Here is a 27,852-nt window from a genome sequence, read left to right as displayed (position 1 = left end):
TCCTTCCAGAGCGAAACTGGACTGGGGAGACCCGCTAAAACACCCGCCTTGCGCATGCACGTTGAGAGGAGGAGGCCAGGCCCCGAGCGAGGTGTAGGGGGTGTGGCCAAAGGGCTGAGGGGGCTCTCGAGCTCGGTAAGGGGCGTTCGAGAAGAGTCGGTTGGGGGTGGGAAGGGCTAAAGGGGTTCTGGGATGGGTTCACGGGGTTCACAGGGGAAGAAGGTCACAGGGGCCGGGGTAAAGGAAAAGATGAGGTGGTAAAAACAGCTTTAGAGGCTCGCAGGATGAAGAGACCAGGGTATTTGGGAGAGAGTAAAGAGAACAAAGCATAATAATCTGGGAGATGAGGGTGAAAGTGAGGGACCACAATAATCCCTTCAGGAAAAAAGCAGATAGGATGTAAGAGGGGTCGTGGGTAGGCATCCCAGGTTAGATAAACAGTGGATGAAATCGGGTGGGAGGGTCAGGGAAAGTCTTAGAAGAGTTCACTCTGTGGGCTGTGGGCCTCGAGGGAAGGGCAACAGGACTTGAAACTGAGGGGATAGTAGAGAGAAACTGAGAGTAAGAGAGGTTTGGATGAGATATCAGGAAGCTGGCTTTTCTGCCACCTGCTCTAGGCTGCCTGCATTCCCAGGGGTCCTGGGAGTGAGTGGCGACTAACCCTGTATGTGCCACATTCTTGTGGGGCCAGGCCTTGGGTCAGCACTTTAATAGTGAAGGAATCAGAAGTCATGGCTTTGTGGTGCCTTGATGGTCTTCCCCAAGGCCTTGCTGAATCACTGAAAGAACTCTGGAAATTGAGCTCAGGGCCCCTGCATTGTGTACCTCCTTTCTCACCTCCAGCCCAGAGGAAGAAGGTAAAGGCCTTGCCCAGAATCTTAAAAGTAGGAATAAAGCCCTAAGAACCTCAACTTGGCCTATTTCAGTAAATTCTCTCCACATCTTGGTTATTGCCCAGTTCTATAGAGAGGCAGAATGGGACAAGCAAATGGACCTGGGGTATCCACTATCTTTTTTGGGACCCAGGAAAAAGGAACTGAGAGTTGCTAAAACTGGTTGTAATTTAAGGACTATGACTTTGTTACTGTAGGGGCATTTTGGCTTTTGAAGGTGGCTTGAAAATTAAATTGGAGTGTCCTTGTTTCTCCTGTTGTCCATGTCCAGGGGAAGAAAGATGGCCAGAGAAAGAATGTAGAGCCATCAGCCAACGAGGAGATGTTGCCACCTTCAGGTCAGTGGGGCCAGGCAAGGGGTCCATTGGTTGCCTTTTCCTGGGAAACTAATGACCATCTTTGCTCTTATGATTCATCAGGTTTCACTGGGCTGATTCCCCCCTCCCACTTCCAAGCCAAGCCCCTTCCAACTCTTTCAAGAATGGCTCCCACGTGGGTCTCAGACATTCCCCAGGTGCAACCACCAGCCCATCAGGATGTCTCAGAGAGGCGACTAGACATCCAGAGGTCTCCAGTGACCACGTGGGAACAGGGTGTTTCTGGAAATGGGCAAGGGCCAGGGCGGAGAGGCAGGTAGGGATCTATTGTTTCTGTTTTCTCATTTGTGCTTGCTCGTGACCCTTCCTCTCTGAAGTAAATTCCTTGCCCTGTTTGGCCCTTGGTTCAATAATATACATTTTTACATAGGCAATTATTGGTATCTACAATACATATATAATAAGGATATATATATAATAAGAATAGAGATAAAAAATAAATGAGAGCCTGCCTTAAATCTTCAACTTATAAAGAATATAAATTTCTAAGGGAGGAGATAGGTTGATTGCAAATATTTGGAAACTACCAGATAAAACAAGATGAAGTGCAGACTAGATATGTAGACCCAGTGCTGTGGTGCATGGGTTCATTCTGATGAAGTAGTTGAAGAAAGCCTTTTTGGAGAACACTCCATTTGATCTGGCATGCACTCTCTGTGAATGTGCTGTGAAAATTCTTTTTTCTTTTTGTGGTATTAGGGATTGAATGTGGTGCGCTTTACCACTGAACTATATGCCCAGTCCATTTTATTTTTTATTGAGATAGTCTCACTAGGTTGCTGAGGGTCTTGCTAAGTTGCCAAGGCTGGACTCCAACTTGCAATCCTTGTTTCTGGGATTATAAGCATGTGCCACTGTGTGTTCTTTTTTAGTTTTTATTTTGAGACAGAGTCTCTCTTAGTTGCCCAGGCTGGCCCCAAACTTGTGATCCTCCTGCCTCACCCTCTTGAGTTGTTGGGGATATAGGTATGTGCTAATGTGCCCAGAAAGAATTCTTACTCTTTCAGTTTTATATATCGTTTCCCAAATGTACTGTCAATCCAGAGTGAGGATTACATCAAGGAAATACTAGCCTGGTATCAGGAGACAGAGATTCTATTTCTAGTATGGCTGCCAGGTAGGGGACTTTTGGCAACTGACTTATTTTCCCTAGCCTAAGGATCTCTTTTATTTAAAAAAAAAAAAAAAAAAGTAAAGTAAAGTATGGTTCTCAGTGAGGGAGTTGTCTCAGCCATGTTATGAACTGGTTTAAATTTAAATGACACCAGTAAAGTGTTCTCCAAAGGTTGGGAGTGTCTCATTTATTATTCTGCCCTCTCAGACTCCTCATACAGTAGGCCAAACACTCTGTAAAAGCCTATACCTAGCATCTGGACTTGCCATATTGATGCTGTAAGCCAGGAAGATTTACCCCTATGCCCATGCTTCCCTCATTTTTCCTAGTCTTAAATCAAAATTCGGAAGTCTTACATGTTTTTCTAACCTCTTTACTCAGAACTTGTGGCCTCATGATGTGTGCATTTGATGTTTGATACATCTGCCTGTATGTAGGTCTCCAGAAAAATCATGTTCCATGATCTCACTAGCCATTAGGTCCTGTGAATCCAGATAGTGGACCTATTGTGCGTAGTAGAGCCTCAATGAATGACAATGGTGATGTGAATATAGAGATTCCCATGCCCCAACTTCATCTCCCACCTCCCAATGTAAGGACAGAGGGGTCCTCTTCTTGTCTCCATTTATGCCCTTGGCCTCCCTCTTAGTACAAGAGACACCTTTTTGTCTGTGCCATCCTGTCTTTGAAGGTCCCTAGAGCAGCAGGGGTCTCATGCCCTGAGCCAGCAGGCTGAGCTGATCTTTCAGCAGCTACAAGAGTTGCGGCAGCTAGAGGATGAAGTCCAGGTCCTGCGGGAGACCTCACTGCAACAAAAGATGAGGCTGGAGGCCCAGGCCATGGAACTGGAGGCTTTGGCACGGGCAGAGAAGGCTGGCCGAGCTGAGGCTGAGGGCCTGCGTGCTGCCTTAACTGGGGCTGAGATTGTACGTAAGAAACTAGAAGAGGAGAGCCAGCAGGAGCTGGAGGAAGTTCAGAGGCTGCACCAAGAGCAGGTGAATGTAGGGGCAGGATGGGTTCAGACTCATAACAGGGTAGCTGGGTAGGAACTTCCTAACAAAGAGTCATTATCAGAAGAGATCCCCAAGAGCAGTTAAGCCATGAGGTCTTTGGCAAAGGAGTGAAGCAGGCAGCTTGGAAAGACAGAGAATCTAGGTGTTTTGATCTTATTCAGATTGTTTGTTTCTCAGGACTCAAGTGGCCTCTCACCAGAAGGAAGTAGGTACCTTGATTCCGGTGTGGTGGGAGACTGTGAGGAAGGTGGGTGTGGCCCCTATAGAGGAATGGAAATGGGGAGGTAATTCTTGTCGGGAAACCCAATACTTCTCTTTTCCATCCCTGAGATAGGAGCTGGAGACTTGATAACCAAATTGCCTATGAGTTTTTGTCCTCATGGATGAAACTGACAACTTAAGTGATCTGTCTTTCTTTGAGGTCACAGACAGTGGGAGTGGAGAGACAAGGCCAACACAGGAATAGTTTGGAATACCCTGATATAAGATTGAGCTGAGCCCACTCTTCTCTCCACAGCTATCCTCCTTGACACAGGCTCACCAGGAGGCTCTTTTTAGTTTGACCAACAAGGCTGAGGGCTTGGAGAAGTCTCTGAATAGTCTGGAAACCAGGAGGGCAATGGAAGTTAAGGAGCTGACTGTGGCCCAGAAGGAGGCTGAGCTGCTGCGGAAGGAGCTCAGGTAAATTGACAGGGACAGTTGAGGGGGCCCAGAGGTTGGTGATGTGGGATTCTTCACAGTGCTCCCTTAATGACTGCCTTTTTTCTACCCTTGCTAATCCTAGCAAGACACAAGAAGATTTGACAGCTCAAGTGACCCTGGTTGAGAATCTGAGGAAATATGTAGGGGAACAAGGCCCTTTCGAGACCCCTAGCCAGGCATGGGAAACAGAGCGACAGGAGCTTCTGGACACTGTGCAGGTGGGAGAATACAGGGTGTGGGTCTGGAGGGAGACACCAGGAATCAGGGTAGGGGATGTGGTCACCCTTGGAGGAGAGTATAGTACCTAAAAGGGTAGGCAGTGATGTTGCTGGGCCCAAACTGGCTGGTGCCTTGGAGCAGGCATGGAGCCCTAAGACACTCTACTCTTCCTCCCTCACAGAACTTGGAGGAGGACCGAGATGGCCTGCATGCAACCGTGGAACTGATGCAGGTGCGTGTGCAGAGCCTCATGCACATGCTCACCCTGCAGGAGGAGGAGCTGCTCAGGAAGGTAGGGCCCTCCTGGGCAGCCCATGGCCTCTGTTGCTTAGGCAGAACAGAGAAAAGCCAAAGATGGTACCTCCTTCCTCTGTTGCTCCAGGAGCCCACACTTGTTCCCCATCTTCAGGTTCAACCTTCAGATTTACTGGAACCTGAGTTCACTAAGAAGTGCCAGTCTCTACTAAACCGTTGGCGGGAGAAGGTGTTTGCACTCATGGTGCAGCTTAAAGCCCAGGAGCTGGAGCACAGAGACTGTGTGAAGCAGCTGAAGGGACAGGTCAGTGGCTGTTTCTCCCTGCATTCCTCCCAGCTCCTTGCACAGGGATGGCAATTATTCAACAGATATTTATTGAGTGGTTACCACATGCAACCTGAACAAAGCAGACAAGACAACTCTGATCTCAGAGTTTATGTTCTAGAATTGAGATTCAACAAGTAAACAGCCAGGTAACATCAAGCAAGTATATGTGCTGAAAAGAAACATTTTAAAGATGATGTAACAAAGAAACCATAGTGGGTCTGCTTTAGGTAGTTTGGTCAGGGGTGGCTTCTCTGACAAGATGACAGCATCTTTGAGTTGGTCTCATGGTCAGAGATGGTGGGTGTTTGTAGATGGATCAGGGGGTATTCTTCAAAGAACGAGAGTACATGAAACATGCTTCTGGAAGGTCTACTGGACTCAGACTCTATTCTCAGGAAAACCCTAGCCACTTGTTTCTCTATATGGCATTCCTTCAAAGACTTCTGCCCCCTATCCCTTTGTCTCCAGTGGCCCCCACAGCTTTGGATCTAGACTGCCCTGCCCTCTTCTCCCCCAGATGGCTGAGCTCCAGGAAAAAGTGACAGCCCAGAGCCAGGAGCAGGCCATCCTGCAGCGCGCCCTGCAGGACAAAACTGCAGAGGTGGAGGTGGAGCGGACGGGTGCCAAGGTTAGTGTGTGAGACAGGCAGAGACAAAGGGAGGGCTTCAGTCTGTGGACTGGGCCCCAGGAAGGGACCCTTTCCTTTACTTCATCCTCTCTAGGCCCTGCAGCTGGAGCTGAGCCGTGCTCAGGAGGCCAGGCGGCGGTGTCAACAGCAGGCAGCCTCGGCTGAGGAGCAGTTGAAGCTTGTGGCTGGTGCTGTCGGCAGGTATCTGGGATGGAGGGGCAGGTGGAGGAGCATTTCTGCTTCTCCAGCTGCTTCTCCAGCTGCTTCCCCAGCTTTGGGGGCACCTTTGGAATTGAAAAGCATCATGTGAGAGAGTCTAAAAATCTGGCAGCTGGAAGATACAGGGCTGAAGGCCTTTATTCCTCTGAAATCTTCTGTGTTGATTTCTCTTGGGGTGTTGCCACATCTCAGCATTTGGCAGGTACTACAGGCTCTGTTGTGAACTTCCACTTTATGTTGGGTGGGAGGTGAGGCACTGCTGCCTAATGATTTAGTTTAGTGTAGTACCTGCTCGAGCAGCTGGGAGGATCTCCACCTTTATAATTGTTCAGGGATGGGTATGGAAATATATGATCTACTTTTTCCTTTTTTTTTCTTTTGCAGTACTGGGGATCAAACCCAGGGCCTCACATATGCCTGGCAAGCCCTGTTTGGTTGAAATAATTTTTATTAGTATGTTAACTTGCAGTATTAGAAATTGAACTCAGAGGCATTCTATCACTGAGCTATATCCCCAGCACTTTTTTTTTTTTTTTAATTTTTTTTTTTTAATTTTGAGATAAGGTTTCACTAAGTTTCCCAGGCTGGCCTTGTTTTTTATAATCCTCCCAAGTCCCTGGGATTACAGGCATGTGCCATTGTGCTTATTAGCTGGTTAGAAAATATTTTGTTTAAATCTGTCTCCTACTTGCTTACTGGATGTCCATCTAAAATGTATATCAGGGTCCTAAATAAATTGCAGGCTTATGTTTCTTACCAAATTCTTGGTTTTTTAATCCCTGATAATTGTTACATAATCTTTAATGAGACCTCTAAGGAATTGCTTTGCAATGGTAACAGCCTCTCCCTAGTTTTCATCTGTGCAATAACTGAAGTAGGTAGTCTATACAAAGTGTGGCTCAGTGGTAGAATGCTTGCCTACCATGTGTGAGACCCTGGGTTCAATCCCCATCTCCCACTAAAAAAAGATGCAGAGTTTTAAACTTGCACAGAAATAGACTAGTTCTGAGGAGCCACTGTCCAGATGCAGTCCATTGCAACAATCTTCCACTTATAGGAGAAGAGAGATATGTCAAGGACAGATTTTTACTTTGGTCTCATAAGATCACAAAAATGATTTTTGTTAATGATTTATTACTGAAGAGCCCTCCAGGCTTAAAGCAGTCCGGGTGGGTTGTTGCCAGATTTGTTAGCAACTCTTTAGATGACCGGAAACTACCAGAAAATGGTTTTAATAAGAGCCACTGTAGGTCTTGGAACCACCTTCTCAAATAGTTTTCAGATGAGAGTAGTCTTTGCTCTGCTGCCAGCTTTGTCAAGTCATCATTAGTTTTTCTGCTAGGGGGAACTCATACTCTCCTAAGAAGGTTCCAGTGTTGGTCCCTCTTTGGGGGCTCTTTTCACTTCTCAGTTTTCCTGAGCCATGTTGGTCGTGGCTCTGGTTTAGCCCCCTGATAAAGCATATGGACTTGCCCTTCATTGGTATCAGGGAATCTCCATTCTTGGGCTTGTGCCTGAGGGTAACTGGTCTCTGTTGCATAATAGTAATCAAAAAATAGGTTCTGAGAAATAAACTTTGTAGTTACTTGAAAAATCTATATGGTCATTTGATGTCTTCTTGGGCTATGGCCAAGAGAACTGGCCCATTAGAAAACTGATGGAAACTATGAGCCTTGTCCTTAGAAAAATGCACTCAAGTTCATATACTGTGAGTGTGATGCATACAGTACCAAACAATGAAATTTCTGGAGCAATGGCTGTGGGTAATAAAGTCTAGTTCAACTGGAGATCATCCAGCCTCATGGTACCAGCTGTGCTGTCCCCTATAGAATGGTTACTGAACACTTTCCTGAGTTACGGGCTATAGGTCAAGATGAGATAGGACCTCATGAATGTTGTCATTTTTATTTTTTTACAGGGGTGTAATTAAAAACACTGATCAGGATAGGCACAGAAGCACACGCCTATAATCCCAACAATTGGGAGGTTGAGGCAGGAAGATCACAAGTTTGAGGGCAGTCTAGGTAACTTAGCTCTGTCTCAAAATAAAATTTTAAAAAAGTTGGGCCAGGCTCAGCGGTAGAACATTTGCCTTAGCCTGCATGAGGCACTGGGTTCAATCCCTGGCATCACATAAAAATAAATAAAAGTATTGTGTCCGTCTATAACTTAAAATAATAATAAGTAAATAAATAAATAAAAATTTAAAAGTACTGAGGAGTTGAATGCAGTGGCACCCTCCTGAAATCCCAGCAACTCAGGAGCTGAGGCAGAAGAATCACAGGTTCAACTCTAGCCTCAGCAATTTATGAGGTCCTAAGCAATTTAGCAAGACTTTGTCTGAAAATAAAAAAAGAAAAAGGTCTGGGAGGTAGCTCAGTGGTAAAGCACTCCTGGGTCCCGTCTCCAGTACCAAAAAAAAAAAAAAAAAAGTGCTGTAGAAGTAGCTTATTGGTAGCATTTGCTACCAGGAATGACTTGGTGAATATTTATGTTTTATTAGCAGTTGGATTATTTTATCTGACAGTTACTAAAGGCCTTAAGCATTCAGTTTCTCTGCTTCTGTTGGCTAAGGAATTTAGATATGATTTACGCGGTGGTTCCATTATGGGGCACAGTGGCTGGGCACTAAGGTCTTACCCTTCCCAGTGGCTTCAGCTTCTCTTTTCCTCTCTCATATTCCCCTTCTCTGCTTTTCTCACTTGTATAACAGTGTTGTCTGTACAAGACCCTGCAGGTCTTTGGGGGTTGAGGTGAGGGTGGAGGGTTAGTGACCTGTACCTTCTCCAGCTCTCAGATCTGCTTCCAGAACACTCTGACTAAGGTGGAACAGGCTATAGCCCGGCTTCCCAGCCTCAGCAACCGACTTAGCTATGCTGTCCGCAAGGTCCACACCATTCAGGGTGGGTAGAGAAACTGTGAGTGCGTCCTGCTTACTTTGTCCATCATCTTCCTGGCCCAGCTCTTTCTGATCCCACATCCATCCTCCTGTTTCCTTCTTGCCAGCCCCAGCATTTCTTTCTCCCTTACTCCCCTGTCTGTCCTTTTTTCCTCTGTGTACTCATCTCTTTTTGCCTCTTCCCAGGCCTGATGGCTCGAAAACTGATTCTGGCCCAGCTGCGCCTGGAGAGGTAAAGTCTGGGCACTTTAAGGTGGAGGGGGTGTTATGCGGAGGTGAAGCTTTAGGGTGTTGGCTGCTGGAATCCCAAACAATGAGGACTGAGGAGGGATAGGGGCTCTAAATTCCTTAGCCAACAGCTGACTTTGTTTCTCTTCTGTCTTAGCTGCCCTCCACCTCCACCCCCTCCCCCACCTCCACCCCCACCTGACATAGATTTAAACCTTGAGTTGGAGCAGCTGCGGGAAGAACGGAATCGCCTGGATTCAGAACTGCAGCTGAGTGCCCATGTCATCCAGCAGGAAGTGGGCCGGGCCCGGGAGCAAGGTACATGTAGATGGATGGATAAATAGATGGGGGACGTTGATGAAGAAGAGGGAAGACTTGACATCTAGAGCACATGCACAAGAAGAGGTCTGAGTGAGCATATTCTTCTAAGGGGAAGCAGAGCGGCAGCAGCTGAGCAAGGTGGCCCAGCAGCTGGAGCAGGAACTACAGCAAACCCAGGAGTCTCTGGCCAGCCTAGGACTACAGTTGGAAGCAGCTCGCCAGGGCCAGCAGGAGAGCACTGAAGAGGCTGCCAGTCTCCGAAAGGAGCTGACTCAGCAGCAGAAGATCTATGGGCAAGGTGTGGGGGAGGGGAAGTGTGCACCCCTTTGTGGTCTGGGGTGGTTCCTTCTGACACTCATTGCACCTTCATCCCAGCTTTGCAAGAGAAGGTGGCTGAGGTGGAGACTCGACTTCGGGAACAGCTCTCAGACACAGAGAGGAGACTGAACGAGGCTCGGAAGGAGCAGGCCAAGGCTGGTGAGATGTGCCAGGATAGATGTAGGCCTTCTAGAAAGAAGGAATTGTTGAGACAGAAAGTTATTATTCCCCACTAAAACTTGTTGTTGAGGCATGCCACAAATGAAGGGATAGGAATGGCACATTACCTGTGGACATACTATGAAGTTTAGTGTCATGTCAAGAAACAGCACACACTGAGTGCAGTGGTGTATCCTCTAATCCCAGCAACTCAGGAGACCCTGTCTCAAAATTAAAAAGTACTTGGGTACCTGGCATGGGGGTACACATCTGTAATTCCAGTGACTTGAGAGGCTGAGGCAGGAGGATTGCAAATTCCAGGCCAGCCTCAGCAGTTTACTAAAACCTTTTCTCAAAATAAAATAAGGGCTAGGGTGGTGGCTCAGTGGTAGAGGGCCTTTGGGTTCAGCCTCCTGTACCAAACACCACACACGCACACCCAAAACCGGAGATGTAGTTCAGTGGTAGAGTGTAAGTTCAATCCTTAGTATCCACCCCCCCAAAAAAAGAACTTTATTGAATGTATCTTCTCTAACTAGAGATGGCAGTTAACATTTGCCACATTTGCTCTTGTGTATACATGCACATATTTATATATACATTTTTGATTATTTAAAGTAGATTGCAAACATGATTGTTCAGCCAAATCACCCACAAATAGGAAATTCTGTGTAACTGCAATACTATGATCATACTATAAGAATATGAGTACTAATTGCACAAAATCTAATATCTAGCCCATGTTCAGTTCTCCCCTAAGGAACTCCTGGGTGGATTGGGGGATGGGAGAGGTACTTGGGTTCACAGATACACAGGAACCTGGAGCATCATCCCACCTCTCCAGCTGAATGGAAGAGACACTGGGATCCACAGAGTAGAGTAACTTCCCATATGGGCACCTGCCCTGGCATTCCAGTTTTGTTTTCATGGTGCCTGGCCACCTCTAGGATAACCCACACCCTCCCTCTCCACCCTGGCTTCTCCACAGAGGTGTCTCTGCGCCAGATCCAACGTAAAGCCACTAGAGAAAAGGAGCGGAACCAGGAGCTCAGGCGTCTGCAGGATGAGGCCCGGAAGGAGGAGGGGCAGCGGCTGACCCAGCGAGTGCAAGACCTGGAGAGGGACAAGAACATCATGCTGGTAGGAGACTGAAGAGACCAGGGCCCATGGTTTACTGGTTGATAGGTAAAGGAGTGGAAAAAGGAGGGAAGCTTTCCCCGGGCTAGGTGGCGTTTAACCCTCTCCTTCCCAGGCCACCTTGCAGCAGGCGGGTCTCCTCTCCCATTACAAGCAGCAGCGACTGTTGGCAGTTCTTCCCTCTATACTGGATAAGGAGAAATCTGTGGAGTCCAGCCCCAGGCCTCCCGGATCCTCAATACCACCGGCAGCAGCTCTGTCCTCCAGGGGGCCCACAAAAGGTAATGGACTAATCATAAAGCGACAAATGGGGGCACTCCTGGCATCTACTCCAGACCCTTTTGTGTGTGTATGCCTTGGCCTCTTCCATCCACACCCACCTTTGACCCAAGAAACTTGTCCCTCATACCATCATATCTAGTACCAGCGTCTATACTTGGGTGTCTTTTTTTCCCAGAGTCCCTCTCTGTCCTGCTTGATAGTCTACAGGGCCTGAGTGAGGCCATTTCCAAGGAGGAAGTTATTTGTCAAGGAGACAACCAGAATTCTGCTCCAGTCCACATCTGAGCAGCTACAGCTGAGAGCTGGAGATGAAGCCTGCCCAAGGGCTGAATCCCCAGAAAGATCCTGGAGAATGGGTGGGGGCCAGCCCAGTCTACTTCCCCTTCCAGCCTCACAGACACCAACTTCCTCTAAGTCTAAATTCTCCTGCACTAAATAAAGATGACTCCACTTGAACTACTGTCTGGAAGTGTTATCTTGGGGAATTCTTCCTGAGGCTGTGAAAAGTGGTACCTCTTTCCAAACATCTTTTCTATCCTGTTTTAGAAGCTTTTGAGAAGCTCCTGTTTTCTTTTATTCTCACTTTTTATTTTAAAACTCTTTTCCTCTGGAATGTGATAAATGCCAGGAGAGAGAAAGATAAACATTCATTCATTCAACAAGAATCTTAGATCCAGGCAAGGCCTTTGCACCCAGGTGCCTATGTTCTAATGGGAGAGACAAATAGACAAGGACCTCAGAATAAATGAGTGCTTCAAAGGAGAGCTAGGAAGAGAAAGTAAGATACAGATATATGATAGAAGGGGACTCTGGGAGGGGCAGCTTTAGGTGAGGGGCCAGGAAAGGCAAGGAACTTTGTGTTGAGGCCAGGAGAGATTAAGGGGACCCAGACAGAGGATGTTGGGGAAGAGGCCAATATTGGCAAGTAATTTAAAATTTATTCAAAGTCAATAGAAAGCTCTAGGGGCTTCAGTTTCAATTTACTTTTTTTTTTTTTTTTTTTTTTTGTAGTACTGGGGATTGAATCCCCAGAGAGAATTCTAATACTGAGCCACATCCCCAGTCCTTTTTATTTTAGTTATTTAAAAAAAAAATATATAATTGGACAGAATGCCTTTGTTTATTTTAATGTGGTGCTAAGGATCGAACCTAGTGCCTCCCACATGCTAGGCAAGTGCTCTGCCACTGAGCTATACCCTCAGCTCCCCCAGCCCTTTTTATATTTTTGAGACAGGGTTTCTCTAAGTTGTTGAAGTTACCCTCAACTTGTAATTCTCCTACCTCAGCCTTTAGAGTAGTTGGAAGTACAGGCATGTGCCCCCATGCCCAGCTCAATTAGCATGTTGTAAGAAGATGCATTTTTGAACTGAGACCTGAAAATGGGGACAGAAAAAGCTGGAGCAAAGAGTTCCTGAGGAAGGAGGAAGAGGCCAGGATTACAGGAGGGGCAGCTTCTTCCTGAACCTCTGGCTGGAGACTAATGCCACCAGTTCTGGGTAGGGAAAGGGAAGCAGGATATCCTCGTGTGTCTTTCCTCTTCATTGTCACCCCAGATGCCTCCCACATGGAATTCTTTGGCTGTCACTGGGAGGTCCCATTTAAGCAGGCACATGCCAGAAAGCAGCATGCCTGGTCCTGAGGAAGGAAGCCCTTAAAATGAAGGGTAAGGGGGCTGAGGCAGGCATGTTAGTGGACACTGCATCAGCTGCATCCCAGGTTTCAAAGGCTCCCCCCACGTCAGCTCAAGCGTCCTGCTTCACAGCCTTATAATTATGGTGCTTCCCCAAGCAGAGCTTGCTCCCATTCTTTGGCTTCTGATAGCTACCAGGGATGAAAGGGTGGAGGTCCCTGTGATTATGAAGATGACAGGTGGGTATAGATTTCTGCAGAGTGTGGATGGAGCAGGTGTAAAAACAAGGGTGGGGTGATCATCTGGGTCAATGATAGTGAGAGCCAGTGATTAGGTCTTGGGCTAGGGGACTAAAATGAGAGACGCCATAGTCAGGCTTCATGTTAGCCAGGGCCTTCCCAACGGGTTTGACCAGTTTGATTCTGATGGGATTCCTTGTGTCACTGGGCTGGCCCCTCCCTATAGACTGGCCTCCTCCTCTCCATCTTCCCCTATAAAGCCTCTTGGGATTCCCAGACACCCAGACTCAGAGCACCCCACTTTTGGGGGCCAGTAGACAGCCATGATGATCAACTGGAAGCTACTGGGGATCCTGGTCCTTTGCCTGTTTACTGGAGGTGAGCTGGGAGCAGGCCAGGAATATCAGGGGTAATGGGGATGGCCAAGATGACCAACCCTTAGTGAACATAACCACTAAAAAGGAAAGGGGTGAATCAGGCACACAAAGGTGGAAGGGATTCTGAAAATTTATATGAAGGGTATAGTTCAGAGCATTTTGGTTCAGAATCAATGTTTTGCTCTTTCAGGTGGGACCATGTGGCTGTTTCAGAGTTCAGATATGTTGGCTGAGGAAGGAATGTGTTAGGAATGGTGGGATCATTGTGGAGGTGGGATGTGGATACCACATGTGGCCAAAGTGTAGACCACTTTGGGATACAGTGGGGCCCATGCTAGCTAGGTGTGGGCATAGAATGAAGATTATTTGGGGGAGGTGTCAGGCCCTTAACATTGGGCAAATTAATGGCTCAAAATCAATTTTCATGTCATTTTAAGACTGTGATAAATGTATGGAGAGTGCTTTGAAAATTACTTTGAGGTTTAGCTGGACAGCTCAGACTGTCCATCCCAAAGAGGTTCTGTCTCCTGGTCTGTAGCTGGGGTTGGGGGGTAACTGCTCCTCTTCACCCCTTACCTTTCTCCTTCCTCTTCTACAGGAATCTCAGGCAGCAAGGACCAACCTTCTACCCCACCCACAGAGGGCAGAGAGGAGGAGAGCTCCCCACCATTGCCTCGGGGCCCTCCGATACCTGGTGACCCCTGGCCAGGGGCACCCCCTCTCTTTGAGGACCCTACACCTCCAAGCCCTACCCGTCCCTGGAGAGACCTGCCTGAAACTAGTGTCTGGCCCCCTGAGCCACCCAGCACTGATCCTCCTCAACCTCCCCGGCCTGATGACCCCTGGCCAGCAGGACCCCAGCCCCCAGAAAACCCATGGCCACCTGCCCCTGAGGTAGACCATGGCCCTCGGGATGAGACAGACCTTGACCCTCCCCGGGAAGAGTACAGATAACAGGGATCCCCAGGTGACTTGGGCCTCCAGGCAGAGTACTCCCAAGCCCATCTCTACCCTTTTGTTTCCCCTTAAAATTTCCCCAATTTTGTCTAACTCCTCATTTCCTCAACTTATTCTGATTTCAGAAGGAATCATCGATGTTTTGTCACCTCTTGGTATCCCTATTTAGTCCCCATATTTTCCCTCTTTTTCTTTGACAGCATAAGCACACACTCCTACCTCACCTAGTTCTCTCGCTGCCCCTACCTTCCACCTTCTCTTCCTCATCCCTGGGACCTGGGATTTCTTGGGCCAGGTCAGCAGACTGTGCTCTCTGCTGCTACCTGGTGGTATATGACTGGGACCCATCAGTAGACAAGGATGGCGCTTCCCTGAAATAGAAAAATAAAAACCATGTTTTCTTATTTCTGAATCTAGGCCACTTCTTTACCATTGATTATGTTTTTGAATATTCAGATGCCCTTCTCACAGCCCTCAATTTGCAGAGGTCTGGAAGTAATCTGAGTTTCCTATCTTTCCTACATGTCATGCAAAAAGGTGTAGGACTCTGCCTTGAAAATGCATCTAGCAGAATCACAATGGTGTTCAGACCCAAGTTCCTTTATTTATGGGACCCCTGTATTGAAGAGTGAGAAAGGAAGTTAGGTCTTTCTTTAATGACTCATAGTTTGCATGCCTCTGGCAGTACATGCAAACTTTCCCAGGGGTGTGTGGGCAGTATTTTTGTTGTTGTTTTGGGTACAGGGATTGAACTCAGGGGCACTCAACCACTGAGCCTCATCCCCAGCCCTATTTTGTATTTTATTTAGAGAGAGGGTCTCACTGAGTTGCTTAGCACCTCGCTTTTGTTGAGGCTGGCTTTGAACTTGCCATCCTCCTGCCTCAACCTCCCGAGCCACTGGGATTACAGTGTGCACCACCACATCCAGTGCATATGGGCAGTTTTAAGGGAATCAGTTTCCAGATGTATATAAGTAAGTCGCTTGCTCACCCTGAGCCTAACAGGGTACTCTTCCTGGAGCTGCCAAATTAGGGTCTATGGGGGGCTGGGGATATAGCTCAGTTGGTAGAGTGCTTGCCTCACATGTATAAGGTCCTGGGTTCAATCCCCAGCATCACCAAAAAAAGAAAAAAAGAAGCCAATGGGAAATGTAAATCAGCCCTTTTCATCTCATTAAGAGAAGCATTTTCAATAAAAGTTTACTTTTTAATGTCTAAATATTGCTATGTTTGTTATTTTGACCAATTGTCTTACAATAACCCAGTGAAGAAGAACCATTTAACAGAGTCTTATGATTGTAAGAAATAAATTTCAATTTATATGCACATTTTGTCAGAGATATATAATAAAAGACTTAGTAAAAAAGGTATACAACAAAATATAAAAGAGATCTACAATAAAAAATAAATTTTATTAGGGGAGATTCTATAGGAAAAGGAGACTGGAAAAGGAACTAAAGAGAAAAAGGAACAAGGCAAATTTCTATTTGGTTAAAGAGTATTGTAGGGACAGACGAGGCAAGGCACCAAAGACAGCAGGAAACAGTTTTATTTGGCTGCAGCCAGGTTCAGAGGGCACAGCTTTTACTATAATTAATCAATTCCCTGAACCCCGAGTTCAGGTAGTTTCAGAATTTTATACCCAGCATGTAAAGGGAGGGGTTCAGAAGTTCACAATCTGTGGAAGTTCACATAAAAGCAGCTCTTTCTTTCACTGTTCTGGGCAAGTTAACCCTTCAAGGACAACACCTAAGAAGGGGAGAGTTTCTTCTCCCCTTTCTTTCCTTCCCCTGTTAGCTGTTACCACGGAGCCCAATTGGTAACTTGTCTTATCATAGAAATGTAGACATCTCTGTGAAGCTCCAGCTCAAGGCCAGAGGCCTTGTTATAGGATTTGTCCTTTTTTTAAATTACATCTTTAATTTGCAAACACACTTCTACAAACTACTATACTGGATACAAGTTTGTGAAAAACAAGTAAAGGGGCATTCAGCACCTGAAGTGCTGATTTCTTCCTGGCCAATGGCCAAGTGAAATAGAGCAACAGGAAAATAGGAAGTTTAACTACATTGAACATTTTTGTAGAGACTCTTTTGCTGACACTCCTAAAATCAACCATGGTAAAGATTTGTGGAGAAGCCCAGTTAAGATTTTTTTTTGTAGAGAAAGGGGGTGCCACTACAAGGGCTTGTTCATATATTTCTTAAATAGATATGAAAGTCTATGGTATTATATTCCATCTGCTACATTTAAAAGAGTGAAGTGATTTTTCACAGGTAAGTACTTTCAAATCCCTGGAAAGTAGTATATCCTTTGAAATTTAGCTTCATATGTAAACTGTTAGATGTTGTCTTAAAAATGTGTAAGGAGTACATAGTTCTTCAAAATTCTTTTATGAAACAGTTACTTTAAAAGGCAGGGGTTCAGAGATCCCAAATTCTTAACTCTAGTGTTAATCAAGTGGCTGACCAGGGTGAGGGTTGAGGAGGGGTTAAAAGAAATTGAGGTACATGACCTTAAACTTACCCCTTAGTATCCCGTTTGCTTATGTGGTAACTCCCATTGAAACCTACAGATGACCCAAATAAAAAAATAAAAAATAAGCTTAGGGTTTAGTAATAATTTTATAACATAAAATAATTATAAGGGTAAGCCTGGGAGGATTTTTTTTTTTTGACATCGGGTGGGGGATGATTACTCTGGACTGAACCCAGAGATTTTCTACCACCCAACTACATCCCTAGTCCTTTCTGTTTTTTACTTTGAGACAAATCTCACTAACAGGCTGGCCTCTAACTTGAGATTCTCTTGCCTCAGCCTTCCCAGTCTCTAGGAGTACAGGAGTGTGCCACCTGCCCCAGACCCTAGTAGGATTCAGTAGTCCCCCAAATAGATCAAATTTACCCATTCACTTATTATCTTATACCCTTAATATGTCCTCCAATTCCTGGAGCCATGGGAGATTATAAGAATATAAACAATAAAAATTTGTACTTTCTTCTCAAGGAAGTTTAAAATGAAGCCAAGAGAGACAGGATTCATTTATTTATTTTAATTTTTTTTAGTTGTAGTTGGACACAACACCTTTATTAAATTAAATTAAATAAATTTAAATTATTAAATAAAATAAATTAAATTTATTTTTTTGTGTGTGTGTGTGATGCTGAGGAGCTAACCCATCACCTCCCGCGTGCTAGGTGAACACTCTACCGCTGAGTTATAACTAAGTATGTGAATAAGAACCAAAGTAGTGGCTTTGGCAGTAAACACTATGAGTTTAGAGTCACCACCGTGGTAGGAATAGTCAGAGGAGGCTCCTATAAGTACTTCCCCTGCAGGACCTGGAGGAAAGGCAGGCTGTGGCAGGAGGAAGCTGCCAGCTGGTGCTCACAGGGCAGCTCTGGGATAGCAGGCTAAGCAAGCGGCAGAAGAACCCAGGAGCCTGGGTGGCCAGGCAATTGCAGGCCTCTGCCTGTGCAAGTGCCTTCCCTCTATTTGGAAGAGCAGGACTTCCTCCCCCAGCCCTTTCCCCAACCAGTTGTTCCCCCTCTGGGAAGGCTTTACTGCACCAGGGTCCACACACACACACAGGCAATGATTTTATTCACGTGTCTTCCCCTCTCAGGCCATGAGCCTCTTGGGAGCAGAGACAGTTGTGTTGGTACATTTCTTCTCTTGTAGACTCCACCATTTCAGTGCCTAGTGACTGATTCCCAGTGTGCTGTATCATTTTCAGTAGCCCTACCCATGCCTCTGGCTGGGTTGCAGGGAACTTTGCCTGGTGCCTCCTGCTGGAAGTTTTCCCTCCACATCCTCCCACACAACCACACCCACTCCCACTCCTGGGGACATATGAATAACTGACAATATAAAGGCATCAATACTTCAATCCCCTGTACCAAAGTTGCCCTCCCTGAGACTTCCAATGGTTTTACTCATTTGCTTGGCCTCCTTCCCTTCCAGGTCCCACTTTCAAACCTCCCCCACCCCTCCAGTCCCCATACACACCGTACTGTGGATTGAACCCAGAAGAGCTCTTACTGTCGGGCTACATCCCCAGCCCTTTTTAATTTTTGTTTTGAAATAGGGTCTCTGTTAAATTGGCCAGGCTGGCCTCCTCTTGCCATCCTCTTGCCTCGGCCTCCTGATTTGCTGGGATTACAGGCATCAGGCTTGCCCTAGCTCCATCACTTTCTTTTCTTTTCTTTCTTTCTTTCTTTTTTTTTGTACCAAGAATTAAACCCAATAGCGCTCAACCACTGAACCACATCCCCAGACCACTTTATTTTCCATTTTGAAACAGGGTCTTGCTCAGTTGCTAATTGAACTTGGGATCCTCCTGCCTCAGCCTCCTGAGCTGCATGTGCCATCATGTCTAGCCCGGCTCTCATCACTTTTTAACGTACCTTTTTTTTTGAGGGGGGTGGAAGATTATCAGGGATTGAAATAAGGGGTACTTGATTACTGAGCCACATCCCCAGATCTATGTTGTATTTTATTTACAGACAGGGTCTCACTGAGTTGCTTAGCACTTCACTTTTGCTGAGCCTGGCTTTGAGCTCATGAACCTCCTGCCTCAGCCTCCCAAACTGCTGGGATTACAGGCATGTGCCACTGTACACAGCTACATCTGTAGTTCTTAACATTCTGCTACCTACTTTTTTTTTTCCTTCATAACTGGGGATTGAACCCAGGGGCATTTTGCCACTGAGATACATTCCTAGCTCCTTTTATTTTTTTATATTTTGAGAAGGGTCTCCCTAAATTGCTGAGGCTGGTCTTAAACTTGTGATCCTTCTACCTCAGACTCTTGAGTTACTGGGATTACAAGCATACACTACTGTACCCAGTCTTTTTTTAAATTTTGAGACAGGGTCTCACTTAGTTTCCCAGGCTGGCCTGGAACTTGAGATCCTCCTTCCCCAGCCTTCCAAATTACTAGGATTATAGGTGTGGGCCACCATCCCTAGCAACATCCTGCTATTTTATTTAATTCTTCAACATTATGTTGGTTTCCATTTCTTTCTCTCCTTGTAAAGTATGAACTCCCAGAGAACAGGGACTGGGAGCAGTTTTTGTATCCCTTACTTTCCTCCTAGTCTCTGGTCCAGAAGATGTTCAATAAAACAAATTCTTAGCCTTATTTCACAGATTAGGAAACTATGCTAGACAGGCACAGTGATACAACCCTGTAACCCCAGGAACTCAGGAGGCTGAGGCAGGATGATGGCATGTTTGAGGTCAGTCTCAGTAATTTATTGAGACCCTGTCTCAAAAAAACCAAAAAAACCCACAAATAAATAAAACAAAACAAAAACAAACAAACACAACAATAACAACAAATAGGATTAGGAATGAAGCTCTGTGGTAAAGTGTCCTCTTTTCTTTTTGGTACCAAGGATTGAACCCAGGGACACTTAACCACTGAGCCACAACTCCAATGCTTTTTGTATTTGATTTAGAGACAGTCTCCCTGAGTTGCTTAGAGCCTTGCTAAGTTGCTGAGGCTGCTTTGAACTTGCTATCCTCCTGTCTCAGGCTCCCGAACCGATGGGATTACAGGCATGCACCACAGTGCCTGGCTAAAGTGCCCTTCTGTTAAATCATCACCTCCTACCATCAAAAAATTAAAAAATAAAAAAATAAAAGATAATAGAAAAATAAGAAACTTCACTAAGTACTAACATATTACAGATGCCAAAGTCAGACTGCCTGGCTTCAAATCAATTCTCAATTTGATACCACAGGTGGGTTGAAAGGGAGAGAGAAGGAGGAAGCATGAGGTCATTGGGGATTTTAATACCTATTAATAGCAGTGGGTATTGGCACTCAAACATGCCATGTTTATTAGCTGGGGAGACTGAGACTGGATGGTATGGAGTATTAACACAGGGAGACCCATTGTGTCACCTTATCCATCAGGTTAGGCAATGCCAATTGCTCTTTGTCTGCCTTGGCTGACCTCACCTGGGAGTGAATGCAGTGGGGACAGTGTCACATCTTATGTCAACAAGGAGTCATGGAATTAAATAATAGAATAGGATCACAGATCTACAGAACAATAGCATAGTACTTTGAACACGGCAGATAGTCAATAAATGCTTGCCAGTGAAAGAAAAGAATCTAGAACTAGTGTCCTGGTATAGTCTAATTACAGAAGCCAAGTTACCCCGAGAAAGCATCGGGCACAGCCCTCAGCCTTTGGGCAGGAGAATCATGTCTTTGGACTAGACAGAGGAGATGGTTGTCTGCCCTGCTTTGAAGATCTCCAGACAGGGAAACTCCAAACCACCCATTTGTTTCCTCATTTGTCCATACATCCAGCATTTATTGAGCTTCTGCTGTGTGGGATGCTGGGTCACAGTGACAATCCCAGGAGGCAGTTTCAGTCCTCCCTGCCCTCAAGGAGCTCTGGGTCTAGGGAGGAAACAAGCATGTCTATCATGGCAATAAGATGGGATAAAAGAGGGCACATCTGAGGCAAGAGCCCAGGAGAGAAGTCCCCAGTCCTCTGCCAGTTTTATGTTTGGAATTCATTTGACCAAAAAAGATTTGTTTTGGTATAAATTTAAGCTCTCTTGATGTACATTATTTTCTTTCTCTCTTTTTTTTCTCCAGGATGCTGGGAATGAAACCCAGGCCCTTAAGCACTGAGTCACACTCCCAGTCTCACCTCCTCTTATTTTATTTTATTATATTGAGATGGGGTCTTGCTATGTTTCCCAGAATGCTCCTGAACTCACAGGATCAAGTGATCCTCTCTCCTTAGCTTCCCAAGTAGCTAAGACTCAGATGGCAGGTGTGCATTACCATAGCTGGCTCCTGATTCCTCTCTCTCTCTCTCTCTCTCTCTCTCTCTCTCTCTCTCTCTCTCTCTTTCGTGTGTGTGTGTGTGTGTGTGTGTGTGTGTGTGTTGCATTGGGGATGGAACCCAGGGCTTTGTGCATACTAAGCAACTACTCTACCACTGAGCTACATTCCCTGCCCCATGGCTTCTAATTTTTAATTAAGTGCCCTCCAGGTGCCTGGCATTAGTTCTAAAAACTTGTTGAATTAAAACAAATTCAGCCTGAAATCCTCAAAGGTAGTCAACAATTGCCCCAGTTTTCCTTTTTGTAGCCTAATCTCTGTGTGGTGAGAGCATCAGACTGTGATGCAGGCTCTTGTCCTTACTCTGTCATATATTATCCGTGTGGTCTTGGGATGTAATTCTAGGGAATTCCTTTAATTATTTCTAAACTTGCGCAATGCTGAGAACCCTGGTTTCTTTGCGTGGGTGTTTCTCAGTCTGCCACCAGAGGGCAGCCTAGAGGCTCCTCTCAGGTGTTTCTCTTCGCTCTCCCTCCTTGCCCGTTGGTCTTATTAATATCATGCGCTCCTGGCCATTGTCAGCACACACAAGAATCCTCTTAGTCACCAAGTGACCCCTCAAAGCCAGCCAGACACCTAAGGTGAGGTGAGGGAGGCTCAGGAGCCCCCAGTAAAATGCAGCCCTCAGATTGCTTGGCCAGTGGTCCAACAATCACTACTGATTCTTTCTCTCATATATTATTTATTTGTGGTATTGGGGATCAAACTCAGGGCCTTGCAAGGCAAGCACTCTACCAACTGAGCTATATCCCCAGTCTTCATATATTATTTATTGAGTTCCTTCAAAAGCAGGTGCTTTAGGGGTGTGGAAACAGCTATGAGGCAAAGGAATGGGGATACTATGCTCACAGGACTTACCTCCCAGTGGGGGAAGTGAAGGCTCAATAGGCATACAGGGTATCTGTAATACGAGGTTGTGTAGTGATAAATACTATAAAGCACAGTAAGGCAGAGGAAGGAGAATGATGCTTTGTGTGTGGGGCTGGGACACACTTTAAAGTAGAAAAATCATGGAGGACAGGGAGCAGTGGTGCATACCTGTAATCCCAGTGAGTCGAAAGACTGAGACTGGGGGATGGCAAGTTCAAGGCCAACCTCAGTACTTTAGGGAGGCTCTCAACAAATTAGGGAGCCCTGTCTCAAAATAAAATAAAATAAAAAGGACCAGTGGTATAGCTTAGTGGTAAAACACTCCTGGATTCAATTGTCAATATAAAAAAAAAGTTAAAAAAATGAAAAAGTCACGGAGGATCTACCTAAGGAAATGACAGATAACAAGAACTGAGTGAAATAACTAAGCAAACCAGGCTTATGGGAATATCTGGGGAGAAGAGGCAAAGAAACAGCTTGGTATAGTATGTAGAATGCAGCATCAGGATGCAAAACCCCCAACTACTGGTAGTAGGCATCATGCTTAATTCCCTTAACTTATTTGTCCAAAGGACAGATAATAACTCCTATCTTCTAGGGTCATTGAGAGACTCTAGATAAATCCTGTGCACTAAAATATTGATAATGAACTAAATGTCTCACTTTGTCCAGGAATCAGAGCTGTTCTCTGGTGCAGATGGTGTAGTCCTGGGATCAGCCACTCCAATAGGAGTCCATGCTTACTGGTCACCTCTGTGTGCTGAGTGGTGTATCATGTACCAGGGGAACTGGGAATGGGAGAAGCCAATTGGAGAAGCTGTTCATGAGGAACCCTTGGCCAGAGGTGCTCAGACAGGTTAGAAGACACCACAGAGGTCCTGTCCCCGGGGCTCTGAGGGCCACACCCAGCCTAAAAGTCCCTCTCCTGGTACAAGTCCCCCAACCTCTCCCTAGACCATAAGACCACAGTCAGGCTGTGCCCAGGGCCTCTTCTCCTGCAAGTTTCTCCTCCATGGGGAAGGGAACTGGATCTGTAATTCCGGGTGACCAATAACAATAAAAAGCATTAGTAAGTGGAAAGAAGGACTATTTAATAGATGCACACGATGAGCAGACAAGGAGCACTGGTTTCCCTGATGCTGGCTCCACAGAACAGAGAAGGGAAAAATATTTTGTTACTCTGAGAGCTAATCACAGCCTCTATCTGCATCTCCTCACAGGATGAGAGGGGTGGTGGCCAAATTAGATGTCACTTAAACAGGGCCATGAAGTCTTGAGCTCGGGGAGCATGACTGACCCTCAGCTGACTCCCTGCTGCTTTGGGGAAGGAGGGGTGAAGGGATAAGATGGAGGGTGCAGGGGCTGGGGTTTTGGCTCAGTGGTAGAACACTTGCCTGGCATGTGTGAGGCCCTGGGTTCGATCCTCAGCACCACATATAAATAAATAAATAAAATAAAAGATCTATTTACAACTACAAAATATTTTTTAAAAAGATGGGGGTGCAGATAGCCTGATGGGCAGGATCCTCACTTGTCAATTCCTCCTCTTTCAGGAGTTAAGCCTGAAGATGCACCTGAGTCTGATCCCAGTCCTCACTCCCATGGGCCCTGGGTCCTGCCAAGAGGATGGGAACAGGGGTGGGGTATGGAAAAGGGAGGCTGACTAGGCCAAACTCAGGAGGGCAGTTCTGGAGGTAAGAGGGACAGAGAGGGAGACAGGCAGGGAAAAAGGAAGGAAGGATTGAGCAGAGAAGAGCCATACCACTGGATATTCTGAGGGAGAAGGATTGAGGGGTTAGGCTGCTCCCCTGAGCAGTGATTCTTAGCCAGGGGCAACATGTTATCTGGGTGGGGACCCCTAGCAGAACCCCCTAGGGAATTGTTAAAATACCCAGCACTGTCCTACCCCACCCCCAGCACAAGATGAATGCCTTGTCCAAGGGAAAATCCCTGCACTTCCTCATCACAGCCATGTGAATGCTGCTATTTGTTAATGGAAGTTTGTTGCGTCTTAAAAAAAAAAAAAAATCCTGTAGAGAGAAGAGTGGTTCAGGGGAGTTAGTCACTCATGAGGAATGAGGGCTGGACAGACAGAGAGAACACAGGGAGTTGGTGAATGGCTCTGTTTTAGAGCCAGGTACACATATCAGTCTCCCTGCTTCCCACACAGGGCTCTCCTGGAGGCCTCGCCACTGCCATAGTGTATCCCACCCCCACCCCAGTACCTTTGGGGTCTTTGCACATGGTGAATGTGTTTGGAAGGGGAGAGGACAAGGAAGCCAGAAAGGAGGGAAACTTTTTCCTGAGTAAGGTGGAAAGAGGGAAGTTAGCCTGGACACATTTATTCATTCTTTCATTCCAAAAAATCATCAAGTATACCTTTCACAGCTAAGATCAGGGAGCTCAAGAAACACAAGAGTGCTGTGCTCACTGTCCTGAAACCCTCCGGGTGAAGAGAAATGATTTCTGCCACATTTTGAAGTCTAAATTACATGCCGTGGAATCTATTTGAAAAGAGGATGTGGGAGTCAGGGCCAGGGAGAGCGCGAACTGGTTCACCCTTGCCCATCTACCATGGTCCACTCCTACAGAGGGCAGTGGGGTGCTCCCCAGAGGGAGGCAGAGAATTAAGAGACAGGACTGAGGGGAGCGGTTCCCCTGGTCACATGGGGCAGCACAGGTGGGGTCTGCCCCATCCTGCACAGACCAGCAGGAACTCCACATGCAGATGAGTCCTCTCCTTCTCTGCCCTTTTGGTCACGAGAGTAGCCAAGTGAAGCGTGTAGATGACTCAGGGCCACCCGTCCCTACTACAGGAAAAACAACTCAGAGGACATTCCCAGCGGGAGTGGGCCAAGAGTGTCAGCTCCCACTCGAGGGAGAGGTGGGTGTTGTGACTGGAGATGAGTCCACCAGGTGACAAGGGTGATGGAGAAAGAGAGGGGAGGAGGGGGAAAGGCCTTCTGCCTGAGCCGAGAGGAGCAGAGGCAGGGAGGAGCCTGGGTCCTGGGCTTCCGAGGGACTCTGGGTGTCCTCTGTCCACCTCTACTGTCACAAATTATATCTGTTTTCAAGCTTTCCCTCATCTTTGTCTACTCCATTTCCTTTTCCCCAGCCTCTCCCAGGTCTACAAAGTTTCCCTCCATGGAATCCTTGTTCTAGAACTTCTGCCCTGACATTTAGACCCACTGGTGAAATGGAAGGGTGGAAAGCTGCGTGTGAGGGACCTCGTGTGCCCCTTACTCCCTGGCTTAAAGGTCCTTAACTTCTGAGACTTGGAGAGAAGCAGGAACCTTCTCTCTAGAAAAAGAGATGCATGAGGAATTTCACACACATGCTTACAGGGTGTGAGGAAGCTCTGAAGCCTGTCTGTGAAGCACTGCCATAGTGTGAGGCACAGCGCTGGGGTGCAGAGTCGAAGGATCTCGGTGGGCTTAGAGGCCCCGCAGACTTGGGTTGGAGTCTTTTCCAGACATTTTTTTTGCTTTTTAGCAGCTGGCTCAGACATATTGTTTAAACTCAGTTTCCTCCTTTGGGAAAAAGGGAGAGAAGCGTTTACCCCAAGGGACCGTAGTGAAGATTCAACGTGACAATAAAGATCCAGTACCAGGTTGGGCAGTCAGTCAATGGGGCTCTCCTCCCCTGGCTTCCTCTTTGACCATACAAGTCTATTCAAAAGCCTTTGGTTCCCTGTGTCCTCTATATTTACTCCATTTCCTATAAAATCCAAGTTTCTTTTGCCTGGTGTTAAAGGTCACTAGGAATCCTGGTGCTAACAGGCTGGTTATCCGTCCACCCTACTGTTCCTGTGCATGTGCCCGGTCATCCACTTGTTCTCAGTACACCCCACGGACAGACCCACCACCAGGCCCTAGGTCTGAGCTTCCTGCTCTTCTCATCACTCCTCAAGGCCCAGGAAAAATCTGCCACCTACTCAAAGCCAAGGACCTGCCTTTTCCGCTCAAGGCTTCTCTCTGTGCTGCATGTCGACAGCTGGTCTGCAGCTCCTTCAGGGCAAGGAATAATCCATCTTCCTCTTCACTGAACTTCCAAAGCACAGGTGTGGTGAGCCAGTTCCTGGCAGAGAGGAGACTGGAGTGGATAGCCACCTTCTTCCTCACAGATGCAAGGCAGGGACTCCCATCTCTTGTCTGCAGAAGGCACCACTTTGAACTTGATTTTCCTTCTGGGGGAGGGGGTTGCTCGTTCCACCCACGCTTTCTCACCCAGTCCTCCCTCTGCTCTGGTCCTTCTGCTGGAGTCAGTACAGTCTCACTGTGGAATCCAGCTGAACTGCTTGTACTACTATGGACATCCCCAGACTGACCAGCTCCCCATAGGATGACCCTGCCCTATGTGGGCACTCAACCAATGTCCCTTCCCTTCCTTCCTTAGCCCGTTAACTTCAGGGTTTCCCTGCCTGAGCTGAGAGAAAGGCTAATGGTGAGGACAAAGAACACAGCAGAATAAAATAGAGCTACACCCCCTAACTGCAAGGGACACAGTCCAAGACCCCCAGTGACGACTGAAACAGTGGCTAGTACCTGACCCTATGTGTACTATACTATGATTTTTCCTGTCTATACGTATCTATGATAAAGATTAATTTATACATTAAGCACAGGAAGATTAACAACAATAAAATAGAACAATTATAACTATATTTTATGATGAAAGTTATTTAAAACTTATGACTTGTTTATTTCTGGAATTTTATATTTACCCACCAAAATCAACTGAAAAGTGAAACCATGGATGGGGGACAGGGACCACTGCACAGGGGAGCTGATGGGACTTCAGGGAGGGCTGACTGGAGCTTCAGGGCCCAGATGTAGGAAGGACAGTTGGGGACCTGGGCAGCCCAGGGTGGCAGGATGAGAGGAAGAGTGGAAATAGAACAGGAGGGGAGCAGCCCACGGAGGAATGCCCATGTGGGTGGTTGGAGACTTGCCTGGAGGCCGAGAGAGACAGCCTCCTCCAGCCCGACTGTCCTGGCCAAAGGCTGACAGCAGCCAGGAGGAATGTGAAGAAGAAAACAAGACTCTGGCTGCTCAGGGGAGGCATGTGCTGGAAAAGAACAACCCAGAGTCCCTGCATTCTCCTGCCTTCTCCCCACCCACTTGGGGACAGCCCAGCTGCTCTCCTCCATAAGGCTCCTTTCCCCTCTTCTCCCTGCCACTCCTGTCCCTGCTCCACACCCTTTCCCCTTCCCTAGATCCTAGATGGGGCCTGAGAGTCTAGGGAGGGGCGCTGATGTCCCGAGAGAGCAACATCATTTTAAACAGCCCGGGCCTCAGGTTTTCTACCCAAGGTGGGAAGGGAGCAGAGGAGAGTCTCCCAGTGGGGGATGCGCTAGAGAGAGCCTGGGCTGTGGGTAAACCCTTCTACTATTTGTTTTCCCCCAAAGGGAGGATGCAGGCAGGAGCAGCAGTGGGGCTCCATTTCCTGAGTACCCATGCCAGGGGGACTGTGCCCTTGTATCATTCTTTCTGATAATTTCCTATATGATCTTTACAAAAACCGTCCAAGGCAGGCATTAATTAGAGTTAAGTGAAATTCCTCAGTGAATTCCAAGAGTTCAGTAGTCCCACGTGCCTAGTGGCTATAGCATCAGACAGCACAGATACAGGACATCTCCATCACCATGCTGGCCACAAATCCAAGGCAGGTCAGGAGGCAGAGAGAACAGGATAGACCAACCAAAGGGCTCCAAGGACAGAGCTACCTTTGTGAGGAGACAAGAAGTTCTAGAAATGGGTTCAGGTGAGGGGAGGAGGACTTCACGGGGCTGGTGGCTGTTTGAGGAGACTGGGTAGG

General features: G+C 46.8%; 2 protein-coding genes and 1 non-coding gene across 6 annotated transcripts; all 3 read left to right on the top strand.

Moving 5' to 3' along the window:
* Nucleotides 1-6: 6 nt before the first annotated feature.
* Nucleotides 7-11,548, top strand: Cchcr1 (coiled-coil alpha-helical rod protein 1). Of its 4 annotated transcripts, none has more exons than XM_015507138.1 (18): nucleotides 7-135; nucleotides 1,165-1,231; nucleotides 1,313-1,526; nucleotides 3,076-3,379; nucleotides 3,915-4,078; nucleotides 4,182-4,317; nucleotides 4,500-4,610; nucleotides 4,728-4,877; nucleotides 5,419-5,529; nucleotides 5,624-5,730; nucleotides 8,539-8,651; nucleotides 8,834-8,879; nucleotides 9,033-9,193; nucleotides 9,306-9,494; nucleotides 9,572-9,673; nucleotides 10,662-10,813; nucleotides 10,926-11,091; nucleotides 11,268-11,548. In XM_015507138.1, exons 1-18 carry the CDS (start codon nucleotides 55-57, stop codon nucleotides 11,375-11,377), a joined length of 2,484 nt encoding a protein of 827 aa, XP_015362624.1. In that variant the 5' UTR covers nucleotides 7-54; the 3' UTR covers nucleotides 11,378-11,548. The 4 variants fall into 4 exon arrangements, with proteins under 4 accessions (XP_015362624.1, XP_048661947.1, XP_048661945.1 ...); XM_048805988.1 differs by lacking the exon at nucleotides 7-135 and adding an exon at nucleotides 557-857 and having other exon boundaries at nucleotides 10,968-11,091; XM_048805987.1 differs by lacking the exon at nucleotides 7-135 and adding an exon at nucleotides 558-857.
* A 1,636-nt stretch (nucleotides 11,549-13,184) lies between these two features.
* On the top strand, nucleotides 13,185-15,514 carry Psors1c2 (psoriasis susceptibility 1 candidate 2). Its single transcript, XM_015507108.2, has 2 exons — nucleotides 13,185-13,339; nucleotides 13,937-15,514. Exons 1-2 carry the CDS (start codon nucleotides 13,285-13,287, stop codon nucleotides 14,290-14,292), a joined length of 411 nt encoding a protein of 136 aa, XP_015362594.1. The 5' UTR covers nucleotides 13,185-13,284; the 3' UTR covers nucleotides 14,293-15,514.
* Trnav-cac lies at nucleotides 15,344-15,416 on the top strand. Its single transcript has one exon. It is a non-coding gene; the product is annotated as a tRNA-Val (tRNA).
* Nucleotides 15,515-27,852: the final 12,338 nt, after the last annotated feature.

This window comes from Marmota marmota, unplaced genomic scaffold (assembly GCF_001458135.2).
Source record: "Marmota marmota marmota unplaced genomic scaffold, marMar, whole genome shotgun sequence".
Taxonomy (NCBI): domain Eukaryota; kingdom Metazoa; phylum Chordata; class Mammalia; order Rodentia; family Sciuridae; genus Marmota; species Marmota marmota.
The sequence above is the reverse complement of the archived record's forward strand: the minus strand, read 5'-3'. Positions and strand labels throughout refer to the sequence as shown.